A 13,182-nucleotide genomic window follows, 5' to 3' on the forward strand; every position below is an offset into this window, starting at 1 on the left:
CTAGTAGTTGGGACTACAGGTGTGTGCCATCACACCTGGCTAATTTAAAAGAAAAAATTTTTGTAAGATGAGGTCTTGCTATACTGTCCAGGCTGGTCTTGAACTCCTGGGCTCAAGCAATCTTCCTGCCTTGACCTCCCAAAGTGCTGGGATTACAGGTGTGAGCTACCACACCTGGACTATTTTTATAATATATTTTCCCCATTTTAAATAATGTTTTGTCTTAATATTCTGGTATTTTTTATTTCTATTTTTGCTTTTCACAACGTTACACCTGACTCAGGCCTGGCCTATTTTTATTCCTGTAATACACAGTACACACCTCTGTCTGGGGAGGAGAGAAGCAGACCTGGGACACAGCTAGGGACGTGACCGGCTGTGGAGGCAGAGTTTTCTCAGTGCTGACAGGTCTGGGGCTGGCGTGCGCAGTGTGGTGTTCACGGCCCTTGGCCCTCAGTTGAGCGTGTTATTTAAGCAGATTTTTAGAGATAACATGATTAGTTTATCTACTTAACTTCTTTTGCTTATTTTAGATTATTACATTTATGTAAACATACACTGTTGATACACAAACAGAAAAACAGAAGGATCAGTGAATACTCAGGATCCTAAAGCAGGGATGCCCTGGGTCCTTCCTGGTTCTGCAGAAACCTTCAGTGCCTGAGATCTGATTCCCATTCCCTGGCATCTGACACAGACTCGAGTCTTCTGAGGGTCTGCAGGCCCATTTCTATGTTACCACAGCTGGAAAACGCGGTTAGATCAGACTGCTGCTGCAGCCCCACGCTCCCATTTCCTAGAAGTGATTTTTTTGAGGTCAGCTCTTAGGAGTGTGGATGGATGGGGGTGAGCTGTTCCTTTGGCTTTATCACCTCTTATAAAGCTTCCAAAAGAAAGCAATGATATATGCCTTATTAATGACATAGCTTATGAAAAGATGTGCACCTGTCCTTCAGATATGTGGGATCATATATTAACACACTAAAAGGTGACAGGAATTTCAGGAATCACTAAAGCTAGGACTGGCCGTGATTCTATCTGAGGGAGTGTTTGACATTTATACTATCAGAATGCAGTGGAGTCAGAGAATGGCTCTGTTCAGAGAGTCAACCTTCTCTGGTTATTAAAAAAACCAGTCTTTATTTGATTAAATGACTGATGAACTAATACATTCTGACTCTCAATACTTTCATCCCTGATTTCAGAAAAACAAGAGATCAGTGAGTTTAAAGAGATTAGATAAAGGAGGTTAGAAGACAGGTTGCATACAGATTTCTTCAGTTACAAAAGACAGTTTCAAGTACACGGCTTGAATTGTGTTCTGGTGATGATTTATCTTTTTTTTTTTTGAGACGAGTCTCGCTGTGTCGCCCAGGCTGGAGAGCGGTGGCGCTATCTTGGCTCACTGCAAGCTCTGCCTCCTGGGATTACGCCATTCTCCTGCCTCAGCCTCCCAAGTAGCTGGGACTACAGGCGCCGCCACCACACCCGGCTAATTTTTTTATATTTTTAGTAGAGACGGGGTTTCACCATGTTAGCCAGGATGGTCTCAAATCTCCTGACCTCGTGATCCGCCCGCCTTGGCCTCCCAAAGTGCTGGGATTACAGGCATGAGCCACCACGCCCAGTCGATTTATCTTTTAACTACATATTGAGAGCCACGGGTTATTGCCATAACTGCCCCTTGACTGGGTGGTTCAGGACTGACCACCCTAAGCTTTTTGGTTTACCAGAGAACTAAAAACCCTTGCAAAGGTAGTGACACTCAAGTGATGTCTCTGACTAACTTTTCAAATGCAAATTTGCTAATGGTCAACTTGTAAAAAAAATCAGAATGCAACAGAAGTCAGTGGAACAGGAACGGGGGGTTAGGATTAGTGTGTTCTATCTGCTTCATAATACTGAGCTCAGGCATTAGGGCTAATCAACAGAGCCAATTTGGCAACAGTCACCTATGGAATGGTATCTCTAAGGTAATTCTTAGAAGCCCTGATTTTAAAATTTATCATCATAGGAATTGCATGTCTGTCTACCTCACAAGATTTGTGCAAATGTAAAAATGAGGATTTTCATTATTTGGACTTATTAGCCTCATTTAAAGTATCTGATCACTCACCTAAGCCTGAAAAAGGCCTAGAAGAAGAATCTCTAGCCAGTAACCCAGTGTTATTCCTGTCCTGGAGTGCCAGGATATTGGTGTCTTAGGTGGGTTTCTCTCAGGAGAGATCCAAGTATGTGAACCTCCTCTTCAGAAGAGGTGGTCTCTTCTTTCTCCCCTTAAATGATCAACCACCTGACACCACTCTGCTAGACGTTCCTTCTACCTGGGCCAGACTGCTCTCAAATTGTGGGACCTGGTCACCTGAACTAACAATTTCCACAGAAGAGTAAATTTTAGGTACAAATACTTCATTACTAATCACCACCATATACTGTATTATTTCATAAATTCAGGGACAAGGTTAAATTTTACTGCAGTAACCACTGATTTCTTACTAGCTTTTGGGTTCTACAGGACAGGACTGGCCCTGCCTGAAGCCATAAAATCTAAGGACAGAGTCTAGGTCAGTGGTGCTTCTGCAAAACTCAAGTACGTTTCCCAGGAAGAGAGTAAGAACAGACCTTCCACAGATCTAAGGTTCACACTTACGATGACAGACAAGCCATGCCTGCCTTTTAAATTCACACCTAATTTATTCGACTTCCTCTATCACTTCCCACTCATCACAACCCACAAACGGGCAGACAGCAGCTCCCATGCTGATGACGGTTCCATACGATGAACCAGGAAAGGTACTATTGACACACCAACACTAAAATTATGAGGTAGACGCTGAGCCAAGGTTAAATGAAAATGTGAAGTAACTTCAGTTAACAACTCAACAGTTCAACTCACTCATCTCCCTGGGGAAACAGCCTGCACGAGCCCTCCCGGTGGGGGCCACTGAATTGCATCCCATGGGGAGGAACTGGAGTTATTTAATGGTAGAACTGTCTGACTGCTGACATCTGCCCTGAACCACTTTTACGGAAGAATAAACTTTTCCAAGTTTCATGGCACAGAACTCTAGATCCCAACTGGCTTAACAATTCACCAGACCCAGAACTCTTGGAGGAAAGTCATGCTTGGGCCTATGGTTCAATCTTCAAGGTCATCTCTGTGCAGAAGTAAAATGGATCTCATCCTGGGACCGAATCACCAACAGAATTTTCCTTTCTGAATTTTTTTTTTTTTTTTTTTTTTGAGACGCAGTCCTCACTCTGTCGCCGGCTGGAGTGCAGTGGCCGGATCTCAAGCTCACTGCAAGCTCGTCTCCTGGGTTTTATGCCATTCTCCTGCCTCAGCCTCCCGAGGTAGCTGGATACAGGCGCCCGCCACCTCGCGTCCGGTAGGTTTTTTGTATTTTTTTGTAGAGACGGGTTCACCGTGTTGCCAGGATGGTCTGGATCTGGCTGCCCTCGTGATCCGCCCGCTCGGCTCTCAAATGCTGGGATTACAGGCTTGAGCCACCGGCCGGGCCCCTTCTAAATTTTTATAACAGATTGTGAGCCTCTGCACGTCTGACTTGAGAAGCATGTGGTTGTTCCGAGTCAACAACAGTACGTGTCAGGTGACAGAAAAAGCCCAAGAGGAATGTGATGCTGCACCTGGATTTTGCTATAAACCCCCCGAGAAGCCAAGCAGTCAACCAAATCAAAACAGCACCTGGCATGCGCCAGCAACTTCTTTATAGACCTTATTTCTCTGTACATTTCTCTCTCTCACCTGGGCTTCACATCTGTTGGGATTTCTTTCTTAATTAAGAGTTTTTTGCTTTTTTGCTTCACTTGAGACATTTCACTCTCATGTTTTTCAGGCGTGGCTTGTCTTCCCTTTTGCTTTTCTGTATCCTGTAAAAAATGGACACTTAATTGCTGAGAAGGATTAATAAAATGACTGAAATTAGTTCCATCTTAAGATACAGACACGAAATCAAAGATGTAAAAATATACAAATCATATATGTAAAAACAAACTCCTTTCTTCAAATCTGTCTTCATTGTGGTTCTGTCCATTTTTCGGCCCTCTTTAATTGCTCTCGGCCGGGTGCGGTGGCTCATGCCTGTAATCCCAGCTCTCTGGGAGGCCGAGGCAGGTGGATTGCCTGAGCTCAGGAGTTCAAGACCAGTCTGGGCAACATGGTTAAAACCTGTCTCTTCTAAAAATCCAAAAAATTAGCTGGGCATGGTGGTGCATGCCTGTAATCCCAGCTACTCGGGAGGCTGAGGCATGAGAATCGCTTGAACTGGAGAGGCGGGGGTTGCAGTGAGCCAAGATCATGCCACTGAACTCCAGCCTGGGCGACAGAGCGAGACCCCATCTCAAAGCAAAATTTATCTCGACTATGTTTTGGTGAGTTGGAGTAAAGAACATCATTTTGATTTACACTCATATCCTGACTGGAGGTGACAGTGGCAGTAGCAAACTGGTAGCTTCTTTTCAAGCACTGGGGAGTAAAACATTGTATTTCCTTAAAAGAAAAGTTCAGTAGAGACTGCAGTATAAAGTCAAGCACTCCAGCCATGCACCCCATCCTGAGCACAAACTGTCAGGACAAGAGCGCAGTGCCGGCAGCACACAGGGGCCACGCTCGCCTGCCTGCGACTGCAGCAGGGTTCCGACTGGTTTAATGCTAACAGCTGCTCCATCAATGGGAGGGGCTCTTCGTCCACTTCATCCACACACATTTACAGGTCACCCATTTGGTGCCAGGCCATGGGATTACCAAGAGGGCCCAGTTTCTCCTCCTAAGGATGGTGAGGTCTAGCAGGAGGGAGACACATGACAGACGCCAGCATGGACCTCTGCCGTGGAAATGTTACTGGCCATTGCAGCAGCACAGAAGGGCTGTCCTGCCCACTCGAATGTGGAATCTGGACTGGGTGGCCACACTCAAGATGCATCTTAAAGCTGTGCCACCCAGCACAGCCAGGACCAGGAAAGTACAGAACCTGCCCCACGTGTTTCTGTGGCAATCTGACATCGTTGCAGCATTCGAGTGTGAGATCAGTGGACCTGTCTCCCGAACAGGGTCTACATCTACTCATGTATTGTGTGTGTGGTTTTTTTTTTTTTGGAGACAAAGTACTCATTCTGTCGCCCCTGGGCTCAAGCGATCCTCTCACCTCAGCCTCCTGAGTAGCTAGGACTATAGGTACACGCCACCAGGCCCAGCTAATTCTTGTATTTTCTGTAGAAATGGGGTTTCACCATGTTGCCCAGGCTGCACTCAGGTATTGCTGAACCCGCCTGGGGAGCTGTATGTGGAGTGGGCTGTGTACTAAAAGCAACCTGGTTCTCTGCCCCAGACAATCTATGAAACACTGTGTTCACGGAAGCACTGGTGGGGACTGATGGGGAAGGACGTACTCAGCAAAAGGGGGACAGCGATGGCTATGGAGGGGAGCTATAAGCATGTGGTGAATTAGCGTCTACCCAAGAGCTTTACAATTTATGATTATGAAGACAGCTTGGATTTTAATAGGTCACACCAGATGACTCTATTTAACTGTCAAGAGTAAATAACCAGAGCTAGGGCTAAAACATCTCCCTGGCTCACACATTGTTTGAAACTATTTTGAGTTACTCATGAAGTCTCTGAATACTTGACCCATGAGGTATTTTGTAAGCCATGAGCTTTTCGAGGACAAGGGATGTGGCCTTTTGTCCACTGTTGTTGCCTATGCACCTAGCACGTGGCCTGGCATGTGGGTGCTCAATTCCTGTGTGTTGACTGAATGAGTAGAACAGAATTGGAAAAGACATGCAAGAGAAAATGACCTACCAAAGTTGTGATTTAGTTGAGAAAAAAATACACATTAACTGACAAACTGAGATCAGTCGCGGAGAAATAAAAGCAGCCTCTATGCAGACTGCTGAGCAGGAGGAATGACAACGCATTGGAGGTGACAGGGTAGTAACCAGACAAGAAGGTCTCATGAAGGATGTCAGTTCTGCGCTGCACAAATAGCATGGAAGGAGCTGGGAACACAGGACGGAATGAACAACAGGGAGCTAAGAATGACACCAATGGGCGAGCACAGAACACTGGCCGCTGGGGGCCGCTGGAGAGGGGCCGCAGCAGGGTGAGCAGGAAGAGGCCGGCAGGTGGGAAGGGAGGTGGCAGAAAGGCGTGCAGAAGGCCTGGGCTGAAAATGCCTTCCCAACTCTGATGCACAGGGTTTCCACTGCTGGGATTTTACTCAAAGTTCAGCACAGGGCTTTCTGCTTCTCTGAAGTAATTTGTGAAAGCGCTATACACTACAGAGCTCCAGCACTAGCTAGGAGTTGGGCTAGGGGTAGACAGAGGATCTCGGTAACGGTAAGGGAACGCAAAGGGGAAGGCGGCTGACTTGAAAGTAACTTACATATAAATTTCATTTTAAACATTAATGCATGTGAATGAAACATCAATGCTGGAAATCTGTAAGAAGTCATTCCTTGGTCACTAGACTAAAACTAAAAAAGAAAGTCTGTTCTACAACATTAAAGGCTATATTAGGATCAGTTTAGATTTGAAATCTATTTATCTAAAAATAAAAGCGCCAGAGTGGAATGATTACCCTTTTTCTTGCACACCCCATACTACTCACAGCAGTACTCTGACCCCATCACTAAGGCCCACTGGACCCGACACTTTGCACTGCTCTTCCTGCTGTGGTAACAGCCCTGGGAGCCGAGGCCTCCAGCGGGCGAGGCAACTTCTTGGTGTGCGGATGTATCCTGGGCTGGGCTCCTCGTCCCCGGGGGCCATTAAAGCCTGGGGTCTTTCCTGGGGCCATGCTCCCTCCAGGACAGTCACCACTCTACTGCTTGGGAGAGTAAGCTGCCACCAAAACCCCGCTTCCAGCAGGTGCTAGGAGCAACATGACAGGAAAAACACAACCTAATTAAAATGGCAGCGTTCCTTCTCATTCTTCTGATCCTTAAAATCTGAAAGAAGTTTCATGACGTGGAACAGTTACTATTCCAGACAGTCCCTAGCTTGCAAGCAGTGTTTCCAGTTTCCAACCATCTTACTGTATTAACATGCTTCCAACTGTTCTTCCCTGGAGGACATGGAGTCATTCATCCCCAGAGCTGTGAATGCGGCCTGCAGGGGAATGACTCTGGAGGCACGGCCGGCACATGAACCATTCCTCAGTGGGTGTTCATGCTAGATTTAAACATTACTTTTGTACTAAAACCAGAATCTAGGAGATGGAAGGTCTTGTGCGCTGCAGGAGACCTCTCTTTCTCCCTCGTGTTTTGTTTTGTGAGATCAGCCCGTACCTCCTTGAGGAGCGGCTCTGTGTCGGGGTTGGAGGTCTCTGTGGTGGTGGAGGAGCTGTCATCATCAGCCAAAGAGTCCTTTAGCTCGTCTTCCTGCGGCTTTCCCTTTCCCTTCTTCTCCTTTTCCTCTTGCTTCTTAGGTGGTTTCACCTTGCGCTGAAGAGGTTTTCCTTTCCCTGAGGGTAAAAATTAAAAGTAAAAGAACTCTTGTTTTTTTTTGAGACGGAGTCTTGCTCTGTCCCCCAGGCTGGAGTGCGGTGGCGCGATCTCTGCTCACTGCAAGCTCCGCCTCCTGGGTTCACGCCATTCTCCTGCCTCAGCCTCCCGAGTAGGTGGGACTACAGGCACCCATCACCATGTCAGGCTAATTTTTTGTATTTTTAGTAGAGACGGGGTTTCACTGTGTTAGCCAGGACGGTTTCGATCTCCTGACCTCGTGATCCACCCACCTCGGCCTCCCAAAGTGCTGGGATTACAGGCGTGAGCCACCGCGCCCGGCCAGAACTCCTGATTTTTAAATAGCTAGCTTGGAAAACAAAACAATTACAACTTTTTTTTGAAGAGGCTGGACTCTCTTCTGAGTAAAAAAGGTTTCTTTTTTTCTTCTCTAATTAAAGCGTCCCAAATCCATTTGACTTTGTGATGAGAACAATTTAAAAAATCAACTTTACTGAGATACAACTTACATGCGATAGAACACACCCATTTTAAGGGTACAGTTCAGTGTTTGGACAAACCTGACAGTTTTGACAAATCTGTATGTCTGTCTCAGAATGTGCGTAATATTCTCCAAAGGGTGATGGAGCTTAGAAAAGTTACAGAAGTGAAAACCAGAGATCCTCTAACATCTGCTGGGAGACGGAAGCCTGATGGTGACATGAACAACGAGCCACCCAAGTCCTTCCCTTTAGGTGTGCTGAGTCCCAGCAGTGTAGCCACAATGGCTGGGTTCAAACCCTGGCAGCTTTCTACAAACTAGCTGCCTGATCATGGCCTCTCATCTGGACGATGGAGAGACAAGACCATACAAGGGCTGTACTGAGGAATAACATAATCCCTGGGAACGGTGAATGGCGCGTGGGTACTATGTAACGTTGCATATATATGGACAGAGAGTAAAATGGACATACAGAAAGCCAATTACTTTTAAAAATCTGGATGCTATCAAGAGAAATGAGAACCAACCCCGAACGTATTTCCCAGGGGTGTTGTGTGTGCTGGGAACACAGCAGTGAACAATATAACCCCTGCCCTCATGGAGCTTACAGTCCAGCAGGACTAGACAGAGGCAGAGAAAGCCCCGGGTTCTGGCACCTCAGATTGTGCCTGCAAAATCACCTGGGCGGGCAGGCAGGCAGGCAGGTGCAAGCTGCAGAAGCCACACAAGCCACATTTTAACCCAGTCTGTACGGGTCATAATTTCTAATACATCTTTTCAATAATGGTGACTTAATACAAATTAATTAAAACTCCAGTGTTTTATGCATTATCCCAGAGAATATCACCATTAATGCGTGCCAGAGACTCAAACCTCAGTGTTTAAAATGGGTTGGCAAACTATGGCCCATGGGCCAAATCTGGCCTGCAGTCTGTTTTGTATGGCTTGTTGAGTAAGAATGATTTTTACATTTTTGAAGTGGTCGAAAAAAAGACACAAATGAGAAGAGGCAACAGAGAGAGTCTGTGGCCCATGAAGCCTCAAACATTTACTACCTAGCCCTTTACAAAGTTTGCTGAGCCTGAGCTAGAAAAAGAGTAAGTAAATCTCTTAGTGATTTCCAGGAATGTCATTTCATCATTTATTGCACACTGATTCCAAGAAGTGTTAGATTTGAAACCAAACTGGGATAGTAAGTCTCAAAAATTGAAGGGGCATGTCGTTTCAAGCATAGGACTAACTAGTTTGTTTAATTATAATTGTGCCACTGTGCCCCAGCCTGGACAACAGAGCAAGACCCTGCCTCAAAAAACCAAACCAAACCAAACCAAACCAAACCAAACCACACCAACAAAAAACAGGCCCCTGACCTACATCAAAGAGCCAGAGCTTCTCCCCACCACACTAGACAGGAAGGGGAGTGTCCTGCTTTGCTCCACCAGCTCTGGGATTTCTTACATTCTGAGAGTTCAACAGCCCAGGCTGAGAAGACCTCAAAATTTCCCATACAATCAAGATCAGTTCCCCATATAATAAACTTCTCACCTGCAATTATGTAATTTTATCATGCTTAGGTTCATTGGGTGAGGGGCAGTAAATCTGTATAAATAATCTATATTTATAATAACCTGAAACTTCCATAATAAATACAAAATGGCTGGAAATGAGTTTTCAAAAACAACTCAAAAAGTGAAGCTATGAATAGACAAAAAATACCTCACAGATCAATAGTTAAGCTGAAAACTTCAGTAACAAAAGGATACTTCGGCTCACGCCTGTAATCCCAGAACTTTGGGAGGCCCAGGAGGGTGGATCACTTGAGGTCAGGAGTTTGAGACCAGCCTGGCTAATATGACGAAACCTCATCTCTACTAAAATATAAAAAATTAGCTGGGCACGGTGAGCGAGTGCCTGTAATCCCAGCTTACCAGGAGGGCCCTGAGGCAGCGTGCAATCAATTTGAACTCAGCGAGGCGGAGCTTGCACGTGAGCCGAGATCGCGCCCACTGCACTCCAGCCTGGGTGACAGAGCGAGACTCCGTCTCAAAAAAAAAAAAAAAAAAAAAAAAAAAAATCTATTGCACGAAAGAGTAATTTACCCTTTTTACCTTAAAATCATCACCTTATTAACTCAATATGCAGCCCTTGGACTTCTGTCCCTAGCACCTTAACAAATGTGATTTTGAAAAGGTTGACAAGAATCTCTTAACCTGTTGAAGCCCATGACGCCTATCATTCCTCATTCTCCACGACGTTCCCGTTCCACCGCACACTGCAGAGTGTACCCCTTGACCCTGCCAGGCCCCACCACGAACCCCTTCTTCTGACAACTTCACGACTGGCTCTGTCTTTGCTGGTATTCCCTAGAGATCCCCCCCTTGGAGCTCTTTCTCTTTTTCCTTTACATTCTCCCTAGGGCTCAATTTCACTAACATCAACAATCCGAACCCCAAATGTCCGAAACCGAGTTAACTATTCTCAGGTTTGTAATTATGGTTCTTAACAACCAGACACACTTTAGAATAACCCATGGAATGCTAAAAAGAAAATACTGCAGTCTGGGCCCGACCCTCAGAGAGATTCTGACTCAACAGTTCTGGATGGAACCGAGGGATTCTCCTGGGCACCAGGCTGACAGCCCCCAGTCCACGGCATCAACACCCATCCAACCACCCAGAACCTAGAGATTCTCCTGCACACCAGGCTGAGAGCCCCCGGTCCACGGCATCAACATCCATCCAACCACCCAGAACCTAGAGATTCTCCTGCGCACCAGGCTGAGAGCCCCCAGTCCATGGCATCAACACCCACCCACCCAGAACCTAGAGATTCTCCTGTACACCAGGCTGAGAGCCACTGGTCTACGGCATCAACATCCATCCAACCACCCAGACTAGGAGCTACCTCAGGGCCACGTATGATTTCTTCTGCTGTTTGGATTCCCAAGTTCAAATGTTAGTGGGAGGGGAGACAACGTGCCTTCCCTAACCTGATTAGACTGGATGGCCAACGTCTGGCTGCAGGCAGTCCATGTCCCCACAGGCTGTGCAGGGAGTGGCCTGTGCCTCCTGCTTGCCCCTGGGTGGGCTGGAGCAGGAAGCTGACTCTCAGGGCAAGCGTGTTCCTAACGGTCTCGTCTCTTCCTCAGGGCTGGGTTCCAGGAGAAAGACTGGGCTTCAGGGAAAGGAGAGACTCTTCCAAATCTTTTGTTAGGTCGGTAGTTCTCAAAGTGTCCCCCGTTGCCCCAGAGTCCTCATCACCTGCAACCTTGTTAGAAATGCAAATTCTATGGCCATTCCAGACCTACAGAACCAGAACTCTGCGGGTAGGCACAGCAATCTGTTTAACAAGACCTCCAGGTGACAGTAATAATGTATGGTCCATTTAGGAATCCCTGGGCTGGGTGCAACAGTGGCCTGTAATCCCCAAAGGTTTGGGAAGCCAAAGCAGGAAGATCACTTGAGGCCAGGTGTTCCAGACCAGCCTGGGTAACACGGTGAGACCTCATCTCTACAAAAAATTTTAAAATCAAACTAGCCGGGTGTGGCGGCACACACCTGTAGCTCTCGCTACTCAGAAGGCTGAGGCAGGAGGATCTCTTGGGCCCAGGAGTTTGAGGTTACAGTGAGTTATGACTGCACCACTGCACTCCATCCTGGGTCACAGAGTGAGACCTTTTCTCCAAAAAACCAAAACCAAAACCAAACAAAAAACAAAACAAAACAAAACAAAAGCAAACACAAAACCAAAAACAAAAGGATTCCCTGGCTTTTAGGTATAAATTTTATCCAGGTTTATCAGACCTGGTGGGGGAATAGCTGGTGAAAATGCAGGGCCTCATTTCCTATTTCTCTGTCCCCTGGGACTGTCTGGTGGGTAGGTGCCGTCATTCGGAGCAGAATTGGGGGAATTCTGAGTCACCTGGAAGAAATGATCTAAATGATGCAATTTTGCCATCAATCCATCAGTAGGAATGGATTCTACTTCTAAAACCTCAAATTCTTTTCTCATGCACCCCCACTGCCACTCCCTAAGCCCAGGGCTTCCTCAAGTGTTGCCTGGCCATCCACAATGGCCTTGTCTCCCTGCTGAGCGTCTCTTCCTACCCCACTCTCCCACCCCACTCTGTTTTATACCCTGTCAATAGCCTGACTTCCTTTTGAAACACTTTTAAAGCTTAGAAATGTTATCCTGTCCCTTATTTTCTATAGGATAAAGTTCAAATTTGGATTCACCTACCTTACCAGTGTCTGCTCCAGCCTCTCTCTAACTCTTCCACATGCTCCACCCTTGACCTATCAGGGCCAATCGCTGTATAACATATATAATTATTGTTTGCCAATTAAAAAAACAGAATTCAGAGGGAGACTGTCCTCTCAAAGATGAATTAATGAACTCAATGAACAGTGGAGAAGACAGGATGTCTCCTGGATGAAGCATCCCTGAGGCTGGTCACCCTGCCTGTCTGCTCCCACGATCTCCACACGGACTCCTCACCTGAGGCCGGTCACCCTGCCTGTCTGCTCCCACGATCTCCACACGGACTCCTCACCTACTGAGGTCATGCAATCATTCAGGTCTGTCTCTGGACATGAAGCTCTTCTGCGACATTCTCCCTGAGATTGTCCCTTTCCAGGCTCCTGGCATGGACCCCCCTTGACTCTATTTGCCATACAGCCTAAGCACCTAAGGGCAGGGATAAGGCCTTACTGATCTCTCCAGCCACAGTGCCTTGCACAGCACCCAGCACGTGGCAGGTGCCCAGCAGCATCTGCCAGGCTGCACGAGTCAGTGTTTCGCCTTCTCAACAGTGAAATATACCAACACTGTGTGACCTGCTCTGAGACTCACTAACCCAAGTCCAAATGCTTATCCCATCTCAATCCTTTATAAGTCACTTATCCCATCAATAAGTAGACTGTAATGCTCTTCTGGGATGAGTGCTTATCACCAATGAGTTTGCTTTTTGTGAGATTAGTACCAATCTGTGGCTTTACAGTGCGAATTTCTACAAATGACTTTCTAATCCCATTTCAGTCTCTACACTTAGTGGAGCCCAAGATTTTCCCTAATTGGGAAATATAAATCTCATTTAAACCAACCAACCAACCAAACACCTGGAGACCTACACGTCTGGGAAGATGGAGCAGATCTTTTCCTTATTCTTCCTGCCAAGCACAACTGAAAACTCTAGGCAGTATACAAAAAGCAAA

The 13,182-nt window shown here is 46.5% G+C and overlaps 1 protein-coding gene and 1 pseudogene across 1 annotated transcript in view; both read right to left on the reverse strand.

The window, feature by feature from the left end:
* TMEM131 (transmembrane protein 131) overlaps nucleotides 1–13,182 on the reverse strand; it is a 185,822-nt gene that overhangs the window by 13,128 nt on the left and 159,512 nt on the right. The window contains 2 exon segments of the mRNA XM_017871809.1: nucleotides 3,767–3,891; nucleotides 7,312–7,487. Of these exon segments, the coding sequence (XP_017727298.1) occupies nucleotides 3,767–3,891; nucleotides 7,312–7,487 (301 nt within the window).
* On the reverse strand, nucleotides 4,341–7,290 carry LOC108529482 (uncharacterized; annotated as a pseudogene).

The sequence above is a fragment of the Rhinopithecus bieti genome, unplaced genomic scaffold (assembly GCF_001698545.2).
Source record: "Rhinopithecus bieti isolate Rb0 unplaced genomic scaffold, ASM169854v2 scaffold_6935, whole genome shotgun sequence".
Classification (NCBI taxonomy): Eukaryota; Metazoa; Chordata; class Mammalia; order Primates; family Cercopithecidae; genus Rhinopithecus; species Rhinopithecus bieti.